This window comes from Dendropsophus ebraccatus, chromosome 2 (assembly GCF_027789765.1).
Source record: "Dendropsophus ebraccatus isolate aDenEbr1 chromosome 2, aDenEbr1.pat, whole genome shotgun sequence".
Lineage (NCBI taxonomy): Eukaryota > Metazoa > Chordata > Amphibia > Anura > Hylidae > Dendropsophus > Dendropsophus ebraccatus.
Genome location: NC_091455.1, coordinates 85,495,843 through 85,518,643, shown reverse-complemented (window position 1 = coordinate 85,518,643; position 22,801 = coordinate 85,495,843). Strand labels below are relative to the sequence as shown.

Here is a 22,801-nt window from a genome sequence, read left to right as displayed (position 1 = left end):
CGTTAAATAGACTAATAATGATCATTATTGGCGTCCATCTATGTTAAAACACAGCTGCCTTCCCTGGTATTTTCTCAGGGGAACTTGGTCTATGATTGAATAAACCACAGTGTATTACCAAGTGGGAATGTGTCCTTACACTGTGTGCCACTATTCAAGCTGACAGTGCCAGATGGTGTAGGGACAAGCACCAACTGGTAGTACCACTTGCTTATTGAGTTATACATTTAAGAGCTATAAGGGCGAGTTCTCACTAAGCAAAAACGGCAGAATTCCGTGGCGGAGCTCTCCTCTGCGGATACCCGCCATGCTCAGTGTCATGCAGCGTCTTAATGGGAGGGCACGCACGCCTCTGCTTCCGCTGCTCTCCGCTCAAAGAATTTACTTGTCTATTCTTTGAGCGGAGAGGGGAGGAACACTTCAGGACACTAAGCACGGTGGGATTCCGCGGTGGAGAGCTCTGCCACTGAATTCCACTGTTTTTGCTCAGTGTGAACTGGCCCTAAAGCATTGTTCATATACTCAACTGTATAAAAAATGTGCAAGTGTATGTGTATATAGACTTGTTAAAACTAACAAATAAAAAATCTCTTATGCCAATGAGCACTAACACCAAAGAAAGGAAAATAGTCATTTTCTTAATCTCAAGGCAATGTTCACACATTCACAACTAAAAATAATGTGCTAGATTAAAGTCTATGGAGAAACAGCTGTCCATGTACACATTGTAAAAAAATATTTTCTCAGACTACAGCAGTGTTTAATACCTATTTTACTGTTGTATTTTGCATTTATTTTACTAGTGTGTGAACATAGCCCAAAGAAGCACTCCATACAATTTTTTTTTCTACATATAAAGCTAACTTCCTAACAATTAGCAATTTATTCCCAGCCAAGATAAGTCCATAAATTCCAAGCTCTTTTATTACTGCAGTTGAGGTCATGTGATCCCCACTCAGACCAGCAGTAAAGTACACAATTTTTAGGCAGCATGTCAGTCTCCCTTTTCTCTAGGACTTTCTTTAAACTTTAGGATCACACCAAGATCTACAGGATCCATCCTGGCAGCTCCTACCTTAGTACCTATGTATCTATAAACCAATGAAATACTGCCTGAATGGCAGACTACCACTTTGTGTAAACTTAACCTTAATGTTGAAGCATATAAAGATATGGGTACGTTTACACACTGCATACAATTCTGTATTAGTTTCATATGAATGGGGTTTGCAGAAATCCATGCAAATGCTGCAGACACAACCACATTCAGGTTTATTGGACACATTTTCCCAGAACAAAAATGCTGCGTGTGAAAATAGCCAATGTCCGGCTAGCTACTACTTACACGGCCAAGAGCTGCATTCACAATTCTTCTGATCATCCTTGAAAACCATCAACATGTCAAGTTTGTTGTCAGAAACCTCCACATAACAGTAAAAGAAATAACTCACACACAGCCCATTATCCTTTTAGATACTTTACTTATTCTTTCATTTTCTTTCCTATAGGAAGAACATTTTTTTGTAGCCAGTAAAAATATAAATTCCTTTACAGAATTACACATACAAATATATTAATCGCAATAGGTTTTCATTTTACATTAAAGCTTAAAAAACAAAAAACGGTTTTCTCGGATGAACATTATATATTAGATTTATAGATTTTATATTTTCTTATATAATAGTACACAAGAGTACAGCTAAAGCTTTGTTCCCATCCACATTGTGAGCCTCCATTGCAGATTCTGTCATCTTTGACAAGACGACTAGTGCAGGATACAGCACTGTTTGTCCCCTGAAAATAACCGACATTATGGCAGAACCAGATCCATCATTGCTTTAATGCCCTTTTTCTGCTCCTATGATGGAACAGAAAAGCAGAAGTCAGAGGCAGGTGCCAAGCTCAGTCTACATCTACATTTGTTGCAGAAAAAAGTAGTATTTGTTAATAGTATAATGGTTTATTTATTTTTTTATTTATTTATTTATTATGGTTTATTTAGTACAATAGAGTCCAATTCTTTGACAATTTTAAACAATACAAAACCCAACAAAAAATGTAATCATTAAATTGTCTTTAGCGTGTTCTGCAGGTGAAAGTTTCCATTTTTACCTACAAGTGTATATTAAGTCCTAATCCAGTTTATTTGCTGATATTAGTTCAGGAAACTCTCCCGCTCAGGTACCATTGCACTGTGGGAGGATGTCTTAGTCCATCCCTGCGCACTGCTCCCTTTCTTCTAATCTGTGTAGCTGTCTGCTTGCTCTTTGTTGTTGTTCCTTCAATTCAGTATAAGAACGAGAAAATGTGTGAAATATGGAGGTGACAGGAAACGCCATAAGTAATATTCCACTTAATATGCTGCTCAATGCCACTACCTGTCCTGGGATGCTTCGTGGAACCATGTCTCCATAGCCAACAGTTGTCATAGAAATTACTGCCCACCAGTAACTTCCGGGGATACTGGTAAACTCTTGTTTTGCACCAAGTTCATTCTCGGCCAAATAAACAAGAGGAGAAAACAAGGCCATAGCAACACACAAAAAAAGTAAAAGGAGTCCAAATTCTCTTGTGCACCTTTTTACTGTGAGACCAAGTGTCTGCAATCCAAGAGAATGTCTGGCCAGCCTCATGACATACAAGATGCGCAAAGCCCGGAGTACACGAAGAACCAGGCCCACCTTCTCCAAGTAATTGTTTCCTGTCCCTCCAGTTTTTTCAGTAGAAAGAGAATCCACTATTAGAGTGATGTAGTAAGGCAAGATGGCCATCATGTCAATTATGTTGAGTGGCGTTCTTAAGAATACACACTTGCTCTCAGCCTGGATAAAGCGTAGGATGAATTCCAGGGAAAACCAAGCAACGCAAACTGTCTCTAGTACAAAAATATTGTAGCACTTCTGTGAACATTCTCCCTGAAAAGGAAAAACAGAAAGAGTAAACTGTTATTGTTGGTAATTCCGACCTGACTCACAGAATATATTCTATACATTAATATGTTTATAATCCCGACCAGCCTCACAGAATATATTCTATAGATTAATATGTTTATAATCCCAACCAGCCTCACAGGATATATTCTGTATAGTAATATGTTTGTAATCCCGACCAGCCTCACAGAATATATTCTATACATTAATATGTTTATAATCCTGACCAACCTCACAGAATATATTCTATACATTAATATGATTATAATCCCTACCTGCCTTACAGTATATATTCTATACATTAATATGTTTATAATCCCAACCAGCCTCACAGAATATATTCTATACATTAATATGTTTATAATCCCGACCAGCCTCACAGTATATATTCTATACATTAATATGTTTATAATCCCGACCAGCCTCACAGAATATATTCTATAGATTAATATGTTTATAATCCCAACCAGCCTCACAGTATATATTCTATACATTAATTTGTTTAAAATCCCGACCAGCCTCACAGAATATATTCTATACATTAATATGTTTATAATCCCAACCAGCCTCACAGAATATATTCTATACATTAATATGTTTATAATCCTGACCAACCTCACAGAATATATTCTATACATTAATATGATTATAATCCCTACCTGCCTTACAGTATATATTCTATACATTAATATGATTATAATCCCTACCTGCCTTACAGTATATATTCTATACATTAATATGTTTATAATCCCGACCAGCCTCACAGGATATATTCCATACATTAATATGATTATAATCCCTAACTGCCTTACAGAATATATTTTATACATTAATATGTTTATAATCCCGACCTGCTTTACAGAATATATTCTATACATTAATATGTTTATAATCCTGACCAGCCTCACAGAATATAGTCTATACATTAATAGGTTAAAGTGAAATATCTGGCAGTTTTTATGTCATTGTACTCCCATGTCGAGAACCTTGAAGCTCAGCAATATTACATTTACTTATCCATATCTCTTACATTTTTTAAGTGGCCTAATTGCTCATCTGTATATATATGTTTTATTTTATTTTACTCTGTATGTTTAATACATTATAATTCCTATTTGGTCACCACTTGCCTGGCTAAGTATTATAACAAAACAACAGAACACACGAGTGGTCATAAATCCTGTACAGTAATTATTTGCAGCATTTCTCCTCCAAGCTTAGCTGTCTGTTTCCCTCATGTGAGAAGGGCTGCACTAACCATCACTGTCCGTGCGGCTATTTGCTTCCACCATTCATTGGTCGTGCAGATTGTTGCCAAGTTACTTGTTCATTGGCTGATTGCTGAGCTTTTGCTATTATACATTGGTTTATTTGGTGAATTATCAACATGAATGATACGGCTGATTCATTACAGCACGGCGCTTATGAATACAGTCTCCCCCGGTACATGCATTCCACGTCCATGTTCCGTCAGGATCACGGAACCTGGGAATGCAGCCTGAGTCTCTATCTGCATCCCTCTCAGTGCCTGACTGAATCCATGCCTGAAGCTACAGAGGTGAATCATTATAAAGTGAATCTACACTTTTTTTTTTGTAGTTTTCAGACATACAAGTTTGACAACCCCTAACACATAAACATTTAACAGTGATAACATTCTGACAGGGCTTGATATTATAAATGATATTAAAGGGGTCATCCAGCAAAATCTTTTTCTTTTAAGTCAACTGTTTTCAGAAAGTTATATAGATTTGTAATTTAGTTTTATTTAAAAATCTCAGCTGCTGTATGTCCTGCAGGAAATGTTGTTTTCTTTTCAGTCTGACACACTGCTCTCTACTGCCACCTCTGTCCCAGACAGGAACTATTCAAAGCAGCAGCAAATCCCCATAGAAAAATCTCTCCTCGTCTCCACAGTTCCTGTCTCTGGCAGAGGTGGCAGCGGAGAGCACTGTGTCAGACTGAAAAGAAAACACCACTTCCTGCAGGACATATAGCAGCTGATACGTACGGGAAGGCTTATGTTTTTTTTAAATAAAAGTAAAATACAAATCTATATAACTTTCTGAAATTAGATGATTTCAAAGAAAAATATTCGCTGGACAACCCCTTTAAACATTATCTGTGCCCCATTGCTTGAGATAGCAGTTTAGGTTGAATATCTATTATGATTGCCAGATTTCCAGTCACTTTAATAGACAATTGATAACTATTCTCTTTTATTCAGTGCTACTGAAACTTGGCATTGTTGAGTCCAGAAGTGCCGGTTTGGTACTTATACTGCTTTTATAGATGTGAATGGAGTGTGCAGCCAACACATTGCCTAGTGTGTTCAGAGCTGTCCATAAAACTGGATTTATGTTTTATCAATGTCACAACTAAAGATCGACTTAATGACAAGTATACTTCGACTGTGAAATAATTCATCTTCTGCCTTGTAAACACCCAGTGTGCCCTATTGAAGATGACATGACCCAGTTTATCATCACATACTCTCAATTTCCCTACTTTTCCATCAGCCTGCTGCTTATAATTCCCTCATGTTGTGCTGCAGGGCATATATCAGCACCAAACACTTTGTAAGGAATTATGATATTATTTAACCAAGAACACATATCTCCTGAATGCATACTGCCGCCTGATTTGGATGTAATTCCCTACCTGTCATATTACTGGCCAACTAGCGGCACGATAAGAGAAAACTTTTCTGTAATAAATCCAAATAAAAATGTTGGCTTTGCTTTTTTTTCCCGTCCTCAAAACGTCATGTTTGTTCTTTACACACATTGAGTTAGATTACTATATCCAGATCCAAAAATGTCACCCGTCAGGCTCGAAGGTGTCCTCACAGTTCTGTGTTTAGAAAACTCAGGTGGATCTTGAGGCTGATGGAAATCAGTGAGACGGAGAAGGTCACACAACATCACTCACAGATACTGGGTGTAATATAGCTGTCTTGTTGGCTCAGTATATCAGTATTGCTTACCTACACTGCACATAGCTGATAAATACATTGTGAAACCAGCTGAACAATCTGTCATCCTGCCGTTGACTTGATGAGCCGAATACAGTCAGCGATGATGTGGGTATTGTCAATGCATTCTCAGCTCAAGGTCCTTGTAATGAACATTATACTATATCTGTAGGAATATGCACCCATATGACACAGTATTCTGCCGCCAACCCACTATAAAACAGACATACATTATTATCATGATTATTATTATTATTGTGAATAATAAACCATAAACACTGGAATACTCAGAAAATAGGAGATTCCACAGTATTTATTTCAATTCAGTTAAAGGGAACGTGTCACCTACATTTTCTTTTACTGATTTGAGTCATATATTAAAAGTTTTTTTTTTTTATTCTAATCTGTTTCTATGATCTGACTGTATTCTTTTTATTTCACTTTTTATACATTGTTATAGGGGCTGCCATCTAGGCCATGCTGTTTTAACAGCATTTAGTGACATGCTTTACAGAAAAAACTCATGGATATAGAGGAAAACAGACACTCTGTCCCCTTTAAATGAATGTGAAACATTACAGTGCCCTCTGAAACGGTCATTCCACAGGGATCTGATATAGTCTCCTCTATCTACTAGTGTCACATGTTGCTGCAATGCTGTACAGATCACTTTACAGCTGCCTCCTCTTATTACCAGAGACACATCAGAAAGTCTCAGAACTGTTACCAAAAATTCTTTAAAAATGTTTAACATATCAACATTATTTAAATAATAGGTAACTTTCTGATGACACATTCTCTTTTAGGGCCAGTTCACACTGAGCAAACACGGCGCAATTTCGCGGCGGAGCTCTCTGCCGCGAAATCCCGCCGTGCTCAGTGTGCTGTTTTGATTGAATGGGAGAGCGTGTTTGCTCAGTGTGAACCGGCCCTTATTCTAATATATATCAATGTTGTTTCTGGAAATTTTCGCCACCTCTCTAGTGACAGCATGTCCATTACTTTTTTTTTTTTTATGGGATGTACGTTGATGGGATACAAAAATTATTGTCACAGTGGTCTTAAGATTTAATGGGGAATTTAGTGTAAAATCTGTGCTAAAAACCAAGTCATTTCTGAGACATCTGTAAATATGATGTCACTATTTAAAGGAAACCTGTAATTATGAGAATGTGACATAATCCATCGGCATCATGGTCTAAAGCAGGAAGATTCAGTATAACTTGTAGCTTATTGATTAAAATTTCAGCTCTTTCTATTCTTAGGATCACTCACGGTACTCCTTAGAATGGAAAGAACAGTGATTTCAATCAGAAAATGACAAGCTAGACAGAATCTCTTCCCTCATAGATATATATCGATCTGCTCAGCACCTCCTGCTCTAAAAGATGATGCTGAAAGATTAGATAGCATTTTCATGGGAATAGGTTCCATTTAAGTCAGTAAAGCCCCTATTACACGGGGCGACGGTGAGGAGCAAACGAGCGCTGATGCTCCTCGCTCCCTGCTTGCTGCCGCTGGTATTACACGTATCAGCATCCGGGGGGGGCTTGGGGTGTCTGCCATACAGCCATAGGCTATGTTCACACATAGTATTTTGGTCAGTATTTGTAGCCAGAATTAGGAGTGAAACAAAAAACACTATAAAGGAAAGATTAGCACATTTTCTGGATTTTTAACCCACTCCTGGTTTTGATTGAAAAAATACTGAGCAAAAGAGTGAGCTAAATACTATGTGTGAACATAGCCATAGGCTGTATCCATGTTTTCCAGGTCTCCCTAGGGCTGCATCCAATGTCTTCAGCCACCGGTATCAAATGCAGAGTGTTCGGGTTCGGACAGAGAGGAACTTGCTCATCTCTGCCACAAAATAAAATAAATGATCTATCACAAGAACCTAGCAGTATGTATACTGATAAAATATAATATATTACATCGGGTAACCTGTATTTTTCAGCAAATGATTAATTCCTGCTTTAAAGTGTACCAAAATATGTGTATTTTAGTTACATTTGGAAACTAACTCAACAACCTTAAAGAGTATATTAATTTACAATTTTTTTTCCCTCTCACAGGTAATAAATACGTGGCAATGAATTTTACTCCATAGTGAATGTTTGTAAGTAAGTAAACAAAATTCAATTACTCAACTACTTGTTCTGCTTCACGCTTCTCTGAGACCACAAATCTTGCTTTGGTACAGTAGTGTTACATAAAGCTGCCTTACATTACTGCTAACATTGTACTGATACCATGAAATTGCAATTGATCTACACAGTAGGTCTAACAATTCCTACAGCAGTATGGTTGTTACCCTTCTTCCAGTGATAACAATTCCCGCAGGAAGAAAAAAATCATTTCAAGTGTTAATTAAACTGAAAGATCTTCTGAGGACACAAAGAAAACCTTCCAGTTTCCCTTTAAAATATTTTCAAAAAGATATCCAATACATATACTTATTTATTAGAAAATGCTGATCATATTAAAAATTAGGAGATTTTCAGCGTACATGGGGGACATGTATGTAGGGGCAAATTGGCATAAAAATATTTGCAAACTGTATTTTTGCGAATTTTTTTTTGCATCTGCCCCATCTGCGCCACCTTCCCCAGTGGGGCAGAGAGGGGGTGTTACAGGGGGTGCAGCAGCACACAGAGGGGGCGCGGCTTCTGCGTGCGCCGCATTTATCATTTTTTCAGTGGAAAAATTATACTGAAACCTACACCAACTCCTGTGCAATGCTCCTCTACATAAATCCCCTGAGCCCGGAGCTGCGGAGACATTTGTAAGCCCGGCGTAAAAAACGCCAGACTTCATAAATGTCCCCCCATGTCAGTATGTTAAAGGAAATTTGTCACCTACATTTTTATTTTACTGGTTAGAATCAGATACAAAAATGTTCTTTTATTCTAATCTTTTTCTATTTTCTGACTATAATTTTGTCATTTTTTGCACATTGTCATGGGGGCTGCCATATAGCCTGGGCTTTTCTTAAAAGCATTTAATGACTGTGATTGTTCACAGGAAAATCAACTTCTTTTGACGGCCCCAGAGAAGACGAGAAGGAATTGTACTGCATGATGTCAGTATCTTGGAGACCCAGAAAGAGCTAGATAGAAGGTTGAAAAAGAGTATGGTCTGGTGCCAAGATCTATGCGCGCTACAGAAGCCCAAGGCAAAGTGTGAAACAATGCAGGAAAACACTGTCTGCGTGCCTGAAAAAGAAGGCAGCATTATTTCTCTAACAGAGCTCAGAGCAGCGGAAGGGACAAAGAAAACACTTGACTTCTCTAAGCCATGTACCTTTAAAATAGCCATCGATGGTGGCATCAACTTTGCAAGGATCATGCAAATTAGATAAAAAATGTATTGAAATATATTGAAGTCAATGGAATGACAGACGTCCAATGCACACAGTGCATAAAATGACAGACATTGTCTGCGCGGACGTCAAAATAATGATCATGTCAATTATTTTTGGAAGTCATACTGAACGTTATATTTCAGTTCACACACAGTTTTTCATTTTTCACCGTTCTTGCTATAAAATTCAATGGACGTTTCAATTAAAGACACACTCAAACGGCAATCATTCCACCTGAACTAGGATAATGTACCAACAGCCGTCATTACGCTGATGGCGGCCAAACAGTAAAATGATGGAGGTCATTTTAAACTCAAAATGACGGATGTAGTTTTTCTTTCAAAAGTCGGAAGTGGAAAAAAACGTTGTGTGAACCTAGCCTATCTTTGCTTAAAAATGGCCTACTTTTTTATCAAAGTTTTCTGGTATAAGCATTCATAAATCCCCCCCCCCCAATTTTTTGTTGTCTTAAAGTGAGGTAATTACAAACCTTGCACATATAGGCTATGTTCACATAATGTCAAAAATATTAAAAAGGCGGCCGATTTTCATATTTAAAATAACGTCCGTTTTTGCCAAGATTTAACTGACTGCAATGCAATGCAATGAAGGCAATGGGAAGACAGACATCCAATGCACACAGCGTATTGAACGGACGTTTTTGCTGCGGACGTCAAAATAATGAACATGATCATTATTTTTGGACGTCTTTTGCAAACAGCGGACGGTTTTTATTTGTAGTTCACACACAGTTTTCCTTTTGTCACCGTTCTGTCTCTGTTTTTACTATTAAATTCAATGGACTTTTCAATTAGGCCGCATCCAAAGTCCAATTAGTAACCAAACTAGTATAATGCACAAACACTCGTCAGTGCACTAAGGGGAGGTCAGGCTGCTAAATAACATCCGTTATTTTAGACTCAAAATGACGGACATCATTTTAAACGGAGATGAAAAGACGTTGTGTGAACATAGCCAAAGGCCGAAATGGATCAATTTGTACAAAATAAAAACTGGTGCAAACTGCCATAGCAACCAATCACATCTCACCTTTCAGCTGTGGAAAAATTAGAGCTGTGCTGTGATTGTTTGCTGTGAGCATTTTATACCAATTTGGGCCATTGAGTTTTATATGCAGATTGGCACCAGACTGAATCTAGTATGTTCCACTTTTAAAATCCAAGGTCCAGTTCCTGAGATGCCCCAAATTTCAAACGAGCTAGGTGCACTGCTTTCCCCGTCAGCTCATGACAATGCCTAATGAATAAACAAGAGGCTGAATCAATAACAACACTCCCAGCCTATTTCAGATTCATTGGGCATCAACATCAGTGGGTAAGCAAAGCAGTGCATTAGGGGCACTGGGACGACTTCAAGGTCACTACATCTCAAGAACCGGACTCTAGATTTTAGAAAGTAGGACTTTCAGGAAATCAGGACAGCTGCACCAACCTACACATGCTAAAAACTATATATTGTAAGTGGAAGGTTAATGCTAGAGTTGCTTTACCCCCACAGGATAGGGGAAAAGTAGTGGGATTGCAGGGGAACATGTGCTGGACCCATGGCTCTATTTATAACATAGCTAGCGGGGACCGATAGAGATTTGACATGTTAATTCTTTGGGCGAACGGCGGAATCCACCAGCAAATATCACTGAGTCTATGGAACGAGCGGATCATCAAGCGGAGGCTGCACGGTGGAATCCGTGTGAAGTCTCAGCGGAAATTCCATAGTGTGCACATACCCTAATATTGGCTTTTATGTAGAACTGTTGCCTGAATACAGCTCTTGATATCAAACTCCCATTCCTACTGAATCTCTTTTCGTTAGATGGAAAACTAAAGATGATTTTAAAACTTTCTTTTCTTTTACTATATAAAATACCATCTGATGTATTATTAACAGTATTGTAAATCTATCATAGGGATCGTAGGGACCACAAACATTTTCTATGTTGAGGTTCTTTTCAAATTTAAAGATAGATTATGGCATATGTTTTTTTTTTGTTTATATATTTATTTTTAACAGCCATCTGGATAATACAGGTGACATTTATGATGCCCTTTAGGCCATTGCTTTGGATGTCTTTCCTCCAGGTTATGTTAGTAGGCTACCTCAGCTCGGTGGGAAGATAATGATTTTTTTCTGTTTACAATAGAGCAACCATTGCAATATCGGTATACAGTATATTATAGGTTCATGTCAGCCATGATCTAAACAGCATTTCCTTGCGGGTTGGTAACGGAGCCAAGGATTATTTCTTTTAATTATAATAATGGAAATCAATCTCTTGAGTGACTCATGTTTCACTGAAATCTGTCCACGTGGGTGCACCATAGCGTCCCATATTATTTTATAATTAATCTTCAATTGGTGGTTACGGTTAAGGTTTAACCTGATTTACTGAAATGATATGACAAATAAAGATGGTGGCATGCAGCCATCTCTCAGGATACGGCAGGCATGGTATTTACATCCCCCAGTACAATACCGAGGGCCAATAAACCTTTATTAATCCATAACTGTCATAATTTCGACCTTGCTGTATGCTGATTACAGTGTGCAATGCAATATTCACAACAAGCACTTTTGGGAGTAGATAATATTATGCTACTACAGTGTCTCAGAAAATACAAAAGAAAATCTCAAGGGCGTAATAACAAGGCCAACTAATCATGACTGACTCTAGATAACTGGAAGAATGTAATATCATCATGTAATTCGGAGGCACAACAAAAGTAACAGTACACACCAGAGACTACAAGCAGGATATACACATCCCCCTATTACTTTGCCTGCTAGTGAATGTTATATTATGGACTCTACTAAATAATCTACTGATCCATTATCCGTGTACTGTGCTTACATTCTGCATTACGGCTAAATTGCAGTGGCTTTTGCGATTCGCTGGGAATAAATTCAAGAAGAAGCAACATGTCAGAGAGAAAAGGATTTAGGCAACACCAGTTTGAGGCTATGTTCACACTACGTAAAAGTACGGCTGTTGTTGCCGATGGCAACAACGGCTGTACTTTTGGCGCGGTGGAACAATGCCTTACTTTCAATGGGATCCTGGTCGGAGCGTATACACATCTTGTACGCTCCGGCCGGGATCCCATACGGGGCCGCAAATAACTGACATGTCAGTTTTCTGCGGCCCGAATTCAGTGAATTCCGGCCGCAGAAAGACCTGTCAGTTCACACGGAGAAGAAAGCGGCTCCGGCTGCTCGCTTCACTGTGCGCTATGGGAAGCTCTGATGCGGGCACGCTGATGCGCTCGCATCAGAGCTCTGTGGCCAGAAAGATCATCCGGTCTGTACTTAAGTACCGGCGGAGATGATCCGGCCAGAGACGGCCGGCCGGTCTCTTACGTAGTGTGAACATAGCCTAAAGCGGTATTCAAATAGTTTTTATATAAAAATATGCTGGTGGGGCAGAGGTAAACAGAAAGAAACAGCAGACTTACCTAGCCCTGGTCCCCCGCAGCTCCGGTTCTACTCCTAGGGTCCCCGTTCCCATGTCATTTCTGCTTTTGAGATAAGTGCTTGGTGTACCGACACAGCCAATCACTGGCCGAGACACAACTAGAGCCGGTGATTGATTTTCCTGCACCAAGCACTCATCTTGGAAGCAGAAAAAAGAGAGAAGATTGGGGGGTTGGAAGAAAAAGAATGGGTGCTGCAGGAAACCAATGGGTTATCAATGCTAGGTGAATATACTGTATCCTTTTTTCCTATTTTCCTTCTGCTCCAGTAGCATATTACCCTAACCTTGCACCACCCCTCCGTCCCTCCTCCCCGCCCTCTTCATCATTAGGAATGCCACAGGCAGGATTTTTCCTATTCCTCTGCAGTGAAAACTGCACAGGTGCCTTAATGATCCAGCCCATGTGGGAGAATACCTGCCTGGGGCATTCCTAATGATGAAGATGGTGGGGAGGAGGGACAGAGAGGTGGTGCAAGCCTAATGCACAGACAATCTAGGCCACACCAATTTGACACAGGGCTGCAAGTTTAAAAGTTGTTTTTTAGGACAATAACTGCATCACCTGCCGAACGGACCGCAGGACAGATCTTGGATTAAAAGCAGCTATCTGAAGGTAAAAGCGTTTTGGGGTGGGCAGATTGTGGGTACGCTTTAACATGAATTCTGTATGGTAACTCTGACTAGCTTCACTCAGAGAATAGTCAAGCTGTGTACAAAACTAGATTCTGTGCATTTACTACTCCATTGCTCTCACATCTAATTGACACATTAGATTAACTATCCAAGCAATTTCTAATTTGGGTCGTTAATAATTATTGACGCCTCCGTGATGAAAGTAGACCACCATCAACTTTGATTTATGACTTTGATAACCTATTTGTTTTAGTCATACTTTTGCTTTAATTTAAAGTGAGTCTCCAGATTATCTATGCACTGGTTCCTATGGGCCTATCAGTATACAGTTATCCAACCAAAAAAAAGACAAAAGTGTCTGTTCTGTAATAAGCCTGAAGTGTGATTATTCATATCACCACTACTAAACTGCACATAATGCATTACCATAATGCCTCTTTCCATGTACTGGGCAGCAGTCAACTCACAAGACAAATGGCTACATACTGAATCTATTAACATAATGGATGAACCCATCTAGCATTTGTAGCAGTGAGCTGTCCACATCAACAATAATCTTAAAGTGATTTTATATACAGTACTTGTGTGTGTGTGCGTGTGTATATATATATATATATATATATATATATATATATGGATTTCTTGTATTGTTAGCCTCCCCTTAATATTTGATTATGACCAACAGTTCATTATAGTTTCTGTTTTTGCTAAATCTATGATTATTCTGTTTTACTGTATGTACCCAAGGTTTTAATGATTGCAGTATTTCTCTCAGTTAGAATTGCACCATGTTGAGCTCCCTTCATAGACAAACCTGCAATTATCTTCAGATACCCATCTCTTGTTGCAGATTATGATTGTTGTCTGCAGGTAACTTGTTCTGTGTACATTTTAGTGTCACTGCGATATTAGGAAAAAGCTATAAAATGTCAAGATATTTTAGTCTTCTCTCAACTCAGTTTTTAACTTCTTATTACGGCTTTGTTCATACATGGTATTTTGGCCCGTGTTTCTGTCAGTCTTTTGGTCAGTATTTGTAGTCAAACAGTAGTGAAACTGACAGGGCAAAACTATAATGGAAATATTTGCAGTTTCTATGTTTTTAACTAACTCCTGGTTTTAGTTGAAAAAAGACTGACCAAAAGACTGACAGAAATACTATGTGTGAACAATCCAAGAAGGTCTTCGACCCTAGCAATAAAAGATTCACTTTTGCGCTACAGAACAGCAACTAAAACGATATGGTGACCAACATTATTAAAAGACACTGGTTTTTGTTACAGCATGATAGTGACCTTAGAGAGGTAGTTGACCGGAAGCCACTTATCACTTTCAGAAAGAACATCACCATAGCCGACTCCCTGACTGAGAATCGCGCCACTCCGAATAGGAACTGGCTAGATCGCAACCTGCCGGAAGGCAACAAGCGATGTGGCACTTGTCATTACTGCCCCCAACTGTTGAACAAAGCCTATGTCAACCTTGGAGGCAGAGAGTGTTTTGTCCGCGACTTTATAACCTGCAGAACGACCCACGTCGTCTATGCCATCCTTTGCCCGTGCGGCAGATACTATGTCGGTAAAACTAAACGTCCGATGTGGACACGTTTTAAAGAACATCAGTATTCTGTCCGCACGGGTAAGGGTGTCCCCAGGTTGATCGATCATATACGTACTGCTCATAACAGTGACACTAAGTCATTACGGTTCATAGGTCTAGAACGTATAGATCCCCCCAGCAATGGAGAGGATAGACTAAAACTTCTCCTTAAGCGAGAAACCCGATGGTTTCTACGCTTAGATGCTACCGGCCAAGTGGCCTGAACGAGAGGAACGATCTAAATACTTTGTTATAACTGACCGCAATGTCTATTTGCTTTTGTTGTAGGTTTTTTTATTCTTGTCTTTTGTAACAACTTTATTGATGGTTTTTTTATTCTTGTCCTTTGTAACAACTTTATTGATTGTCTTTCAACAACTTTATTGTTACCTGCATTGCTATTTAAGCACCTCCCCAGCACTTACAGGGCGTTCCTAGCCCGACGAAGCGCCTCTGTAGGCGTGAAACATTTTGTTGCTCCTGCTGAACACACCTGCTTCACCATCTCCCCTCTCCCCGCCTAGCCTACTCTGATGTATCGGAAATAAAACCACTTGCATCTTCAGTCCGGTGAGTGCGAGACTCTGTTTCTTGATCCTTGTTCATTTATCCTGCCTTTTTTGTCTCTGCACCGCCGCTCCACGGTTTGGATACAGTTTGTGTGCTATATACTCCAGTCCCGGGTTTCCCACATTGGGTGTACCTTGTAGTTAGTGCCGGCCGGAACTCTCACCATACGTATAGTCATGCTGACAGCACTGTGCTGGATAGTAATGTAACAGGGAGCAGGCAGATCTGGCTCTATTCCGGTGTCAAAGTCAAAACAGATCTACATGACTCTTTTTTCATGCTGGATTTAGGAGACGCACACATCTTAGTAAACCTGGACGGCCCTGTGGAACAAATTTACACCTGCTTTAAGCGGGGGAGATTTGTATCATAATTTACTAATTCACACCTGCGAAGTACTGGAGGAGGCCACACCTCCTCTTTGCCTTGCCACACCCCCTGTCTGCCCATCAGGTGAGCGGGGGATACGGCAGGTGTACCCCAGAGAGAAGGGGCAAATCTGTGCCTTCACCCTGAGTTACGCCCCGGCCGCAGCCTCCAGGAATCTCCCCCATTGTGTTCAAAGTTCATATATGCAAACCTGCTCAGCCAATCAGTGCGCTGGATGTCAGGGAGCTAGGAGCCTGAGCATTAAATCTGCTGCGGATCCTGTACATGTGAAGTTACCCTTAAAGAGAACCAATCATGGACGAAAGTTAAAAATTTTTTATTCCCTAATTAGATGTAAATAATCATTTTATTGACATTTGTAAATATAATTCATTATTTTTATTGCCACGTTTTTTAATTATTCACTTTTTACTTTCCTGTCTCGAGCCGGCTCTTTTCAAAAGAGCCGGCGCGAGACAGGAAACTCCCGTCATGCAGAGCGGCGGGAAAGGTTCCCATGATCCTTTGCCCGCCGCTCCGTTAATACACAGTGATCTCGCGCTATACAGCGCAAGATCGCTGTGTATTTTCTAAAGTCCCTCTTCTCTAATCTATTTATGAAGATACAGACTGCCTCTGCAGTCTGTATCTTTATACTTTACCTATCCTCTTCTTCGGTGCAGCAAGGCCGGCGCCGCCATCCTGATTACGTCACTTGCGTTCCAGCGGTGGAACGCAAGGCCCGTAATCAAGATGGCGGCGCCAGGCCGTGCGGCACTGAAGCAGAGGATAGGTAAAGTATAAAGATACAGACTGCAAATACAGTCTGTATCTTCATGAAGTCTATCTATGAAGATACAGACTGCCTTTGCAGTCTGTATCTTTATACTTTACCCGATCCTCTGTTCCCTGGCTGTTCCGGTGGCGGCGCCATCTTGATGACATCACGCTGGAACGCACCGCTGGAACGCAAGTGACGTCATCAAGATGGCGGCGCCTACCGGAACAGCCAGGGAACAGAGGATCGGGTAAAGTATAAAGATACAGACTGCAAATGCAGTCTGTATCTTCATGAATAGACTTAGGGAGAGATGTACTTTCATAATAGGGACAGTTACATTTAGGTGATTGGTTCTCTTTAAGTACAACTGTCTCCTCCTAGTGCCCTACATAATCCTAGGGCGACTTCTGAGTGAATAAGGCAAATATATAAAGAAGATTCTCAGTGGATGCAGCCAGTCTCCAGCCACCACGTCCTGAAGAACTCAAAACTAGACTGGATGGAGCAGGTGGTCATTTCTGCTGACAGTCTTCTATGTTTCTAACTAATATTCACCATACACACAGAGTAAAACTGCTAACAATGCCAGATACCTGTGATAGAGGTCAGATATAGTGATATAGAGGGGTCAGCCATAGCCCCAGATTTATCAGCTCTCTTTCAGTATCTGCACTCTTGAATCATCAAGGCCCCATAGGAACTACCCCCTCAGCCAGTCAGTGACTGCAGCTGTGTCCTGGCCTCACTCACTGATTGACTGACTGAGTGGGCATCACTGAGTGGGGCCATGACATCACAGGATTGGGAGCCTGACAGGGGTCCATAAGTCATGATGCTGCACTGCAGGGGCATGGGTATGTGTAATTAGGACCTCTTTATTATGCCCCCCCAGATAGCCCTTTAGTTTCTGCCTCTCTCTCACACACACACACATGCAGCCTGCTGCAGCCATAGCACGCACACACACAACCTGCTGCAGCCATAGCACACTGAAGAAAACCACAAAAGGGAAGATTTATCAAACATGGTGTAAAGTGAAACTGTCTTAGTTGCCCCTAGCAACCAATCAGATTCCACCTTTCATTTTCCAAAGAATCTTTGAGGAATGAAAGGTGGAATCTGATTGGTTGCTAGGGGCAACTGAGCCAGTTTCACTTTACACCATGTTTGATAAATCTCCCCCAAAATCTTCTCTCAGAGAGAACACTCCACATTGAGGATAGAGGCTACTGCTACAATACTAATGGCTTCTCCTCCTTTTCTATACTACACAGGATATCTTCATATTATACTGCTGCTGATTGAGGTACTACTGACAGCTTATATGAGCTCTGTATGAGATTTCTGGCATGGAAAGGTTTAAAGAAGGTATACAAAGTAAAAGGTCAATACCTTGAGGGTTCAATAAACTGTGTCAAGTGACATAGAAAAGAGTATAATATATTACAGTTGGATTTGTATATGATGAAGGCTTGGGTAGAGAAGAGACAAATGAGGTTTACACTGTTAAATATAAGATTATACACCTGGGTTGGAATGTCAAATGTCACTATTAGATCTAAATTTAGACATATTGGGTAAAACTGACATTGAGGAGGATCTAGGGACATTTCTTGACAGCAAATTGAAATGTAGCAACTAGTATCTGACAGCTGCAGCTTGTGATGTATCAGAAAGGGACATAGATGCATATAAGAACAACAAATCAGTTGTGAGATCACACATGGAATATTGTGTACAGTAAGCACCAATGAGACAAGAAACTATAGGATAGATCATTTAAACATCATCAGAGGAATTGCCTATACAGTAATAACTAGAGATGAGCGAATCTCAAGCACCCTGAGCATGCAGCATTTGATTACCAGTGGCTGAAGTTGTTGGATGCAGCCCAAAGGCCTTAGGCTGTATCCATGTTTTCCAAGACTCCCTAGGGCTGCATCTAACTTCTTCAGCCACCATTAATCAAATGCAGCATGCCACATATTACATGGTGCTGTACAGATTGTCACCATTCAGATCAGTACATTATTTTTTTTAATGCTTTACTTAAAGAGGATGTACCACCTGGTACATCCTCTTTAACCAAAACCCACTGATCGAACGGCGCCAGCACGGGGAAGCCAGTGCCGTGGTCCGTTTTTCGGGCCGAGGCCTCGTTCACGGCGCCGTTCTATGCACCGAAACTGGCCGATGCTCAAGCACTGGAGGCGGGCCGGGCCACCCCCAGTGGGAGGAAATTCCTTCCCCTCTATGACATGGCTCCATTCATTCTAAGGCAGCCGCTTCATACAGGGGAGGGAATTCCCTCCCACTGGGGGCGGCTCGGCCCGCCTCCAGTGCTTGAGCACCGTCCGGTTCCGGTGCATAGAACGGCGCCGTGCATGGGAATCGGGCCTCGGTCCGAAAAACGGACCGCGGCACCGGCTTCCCCGTGCCGGCGCCGTTCGATCAGTGGGTTTAGGTTAAAGAGGATGTACCAGGTGGTCGTCCTCTTTAAGAATATTCTGCAACACTATGTAGCTAGAATTCTTTGGAAATTATGACCTGCTCAATATAAAGGAAAGAGCTTAAATGAGCATGGAGTCCAAATTTAAGTGAGTCACATAAGGTTTAGCAGAATGCAAAAAACAAAGGTCTCGCGAATAAACCATTAGAAACAGAGGCTGGTTCACAGCTGATCGTGTTTAGACCATGTCAGCTTTTATATTATAAAAGCATTTTGCTTTTAATGTGATCGCCCTATGACTAGGACTCCTTTTAAGCAGCATCCTGTGATAGCTTGGCAAGTAATATCCATTTGTTTTATGCCTTCACTGTTTACATTCCAATATTAATAGAAGGAAACCTGGACCCATAAGCGCTTATTATAAAAACATGATTTATAGTCCCATCCATTTAGATTATCTTTTTTTCTAGTGTCGTCTTACATCTATTCAGCAGTACACAGTCTAGTATTAGGTACTGCCAGAAACTATCTGCCAAATAACCCTTGCTGAATCTTACAAAGTCACTGATATTACTACACTGTGTGTACATGAAAAGTCTAAAATATGAATCCTTACAGCATTTTATTTAAATTTTTTCAAAACAAAAGGTCTATAATGCCTTGTACATACTGCTAACATGGGCAGTACTGCCACCCAATATGCAGTTCACTGAGTGAACACTTGGAGAGGTGGTACATAAACTAAAATGGGATCTTAAAGGGATACTCTAGTACTTTAAACAATTTTCGCGAGGTCGAACTTCTCTTTTAACTGCAGGGCACGGCATAACAAACCCACCACTCCCCATGCCTCTCCAGCACAGTTTCACTGCTCCCTGTCGGGCTCCAGGATCTACACCAGAGCCAACGTCACAACCCAGGTGATAGACTGGCCGCTCAGCCAGTCAGCGATTGGGGTGGAACGCTGCTCCAGTCATTGATTAGCTGAGCGGGCTGTCCATTAGCCAGGACGGGCATTTCAACTCTGAGGAAATGCCTTCTGGCAGGGGTCCCAGGGCCGGTCACATAGCCCATCGGGGGCATGGGGAGAGGTAAGCAATGTTTACTTGTTATTTTCTCCCCTGCCACTGCCGGCTGTCATATTTTGGAAACGGCTGGACTTTAAATTTTTTTTTTATATATTGCTGCCTTTACTCTGGAAAGGTTAAGATAAGATGTTTCATATAGGGGCAGCATTATATCAAAAGTTTTATCGTGCCTCTGAATATGCTACCTTTCCCAACTTTCCGTGATTCCCGCCTGTGGTTCCTGCCCATAAGTCCTGCTAGGTTCCTGCTTGCTGACCTGCCTATGTGTCTCCAGCTGCATCTCGTCCACCACAGCTAGCAAGCCAAGCCAGGGATAGTGACTTGGGGGTTACCTGCTGCAGCAAATCCATCCCACATTGCGGCGGGCTCTGTTGAATACCAGCAGCCACTTAGACTTTGCTCCCTGGTATGGCTCATGGCATCACTAGTGGCAGCTCAGTGGATCCACAATAGTACAAATTTGTGGTGTAAAATGTTTTTGAGTTCAATATACAGTAAAACTGACAAGCTAAATGTATTCTATGGGTCAGTACGATCCCAGTGATACCAAATTTGTAACATAGAAGATGTGTCACTGGAATTGTACTGACCCAAAGAATACATTTAGCTTGTCAATTTTACTGTGCGTTGTAAACATTTAAAAAAAATCTGTGCGCTATACCTATAACTTTTTAATTTTTCTACCCAAATATGTGGAGGCTCATATTTTTTTTTTTTACAGTGATCTGTATTTTTAATTAATAAAACTTAAGTGTAGATGTGACTTTTTGAACAATTTATTCCATTTTTCATCGTTAGTGATGTGATGTTAAAATAATCAATTTTAAGATATTTACTGTAGCTTAATTTTGATATTTTTCTCTTATTTATACAGTTGTGCAGGATCATTAATGGTATATTTTAACAGTTTAGACAATTATGCAGGCAGTGATACAAAATTTACATTTTTGTTTTTAGTTTCTATTTTATTTATTCGGAGAACGGAGGAGGGGGGGGGGGGGGTTGATGTAAATTTTTTTTGTCATGGGAGGATTTTTTTTCCTTTTATTTGTCCCCCTAGGGGACTTTTATAAACAACCACTCAATTGCCTTTTTAGATCAATGCAGTGTATGCAATGCATTGATCTATGTGATCGATATTTTACTGGTATATCTAACATTGAAGTTAATGGGAGTTTCAGAGCTGCCCCCACCAGCATTGCCTCTGGAGACGGCTGTGACACGGCATGGATTTTGCCAGTGTGAACCTACACTTAAAAAGACTAAAATAGACTAAAATAGACAAATCACCTGGTCCAGATGGCCCTGTAATATTCAAAAAGATTGGTATATAAAATAAGAAAGCTTGGACTGAAAAAAAATTGTGAAAGTGGGCAGGTAACCAGCTCAATGACAGAAAACAGAGGATGGTTATTGAACCTTTAGTGGCCGTCAATATGTCTGTCAGGGCTAGGGAACTGGACGGCAAGAAACAGGTAATGCCCTGGCACTGTCACCAGCCCCGCTGTTCCTGCCTAATTGCCCTAGGTGGCAGCTGACAGCTTGTCGACAATCCCTAGCCTGTATAAGTGTACACAAAACAGACAAAACAGTAAAAAAACACAAAAGTCAGAGGTCTGGGTCGGGAACTAGTGGTCTGCGACGCACAAATACGAAATCCAGAAGAGTAGTCAGAAGTCAAAGCCAGAAGCCAAGGGGAATCAGAATAACAATCAGTAAGGAACACTAGGTCAAGATACAAGGCTCAATTGCAGGCAAGTAGGATGATGAGGGAAGTAGTCTTATGGAGGCTGGTGTAATTTGGCAGAGACCCCAGCCCCCAACCCCTAACCAGAGTTGACTGGCGGTGACAGCTGCCAGTCATAATCACTAGAATCCCCAGCCGCAGCAACAACTGAGGAAACCTTTGATCCTGGCCGACTGCTGATCAGTTCTCATGGCAGCTGGGGAATTGTGAAGGCCCCCAGGCCTGCCATGTGTTTGCTGGAGGGATGGCTGTAAAGATTACATTAATATAATGTGAGCTGGCACAATACAGCAACACCAAATACCACAATGCAGAGCTAAATACCTCTCTTGCAGCACTAAACAAATACCACAAACCAGCACAAAATACTTCTCCAACAGAGGCACATATCACAGTGCAACATTAAATCCCTCCCCACCAGCACCAAATACCACAGTGCAGCACTAAAACCCTCCCCACCAGCACCAAATACAACAGTGCAGCACTAAAACCCTCCCCACCAGCACCAAATACCACAGTGCAGCGCTAAATCCCTCCCCACCAGCACCATATACCACAGTGCAGCACTAAATAATACTTCGGCAGCACTAAACAAATACCAAAGAGTAGCACAAAGTACGTCGAACAGTGCCAAACACAATGAAGTATCACTGGTAGAACTGGTATTGTCACCATTCTCATTTTTCCCACCTGAAATCAGTACTGTGTCCATGTCCTCCCTTCTAATTACAGAAATGCACGGCAGATTTTACAACAGTGGTACATCTAGCCTATACATATACACTGCCTTAAATGAAATATAGGTTC

The 22,801-nt window shown here is 40.7% G+C and overlaps 1 protein-coding gene across 3 annotated transcripts in view; it reads right to left on the bottom strand.

The window, feature by feature from the left end:
• Positions 1-1,532: 1,532 nt before the first annotated feature.
• KCNG2 (potassium voltage-gated channel modifier subfamily G member 2) overlaps positions 1,533-22,801 on the bottom strand; it is a 91,845-nt gene continuing 70,576 nt past the window's right edge. For all 3 annotated transcript variants that reach the window (XM_069957894.1, XM_069957893.1, XM_069957895.1), the window contains one exon: positions 1,533-2,915. In XM_069957894.1, coding sequence (XP_069813995.1) covers positions 2,208-2,915 — 708 coding nt within the window. In that variant the 3' untranslated portion in view covers positions 1,533-2,207. The remainder of the gene's footprint in view (positions 2,916-22,801) is intronic.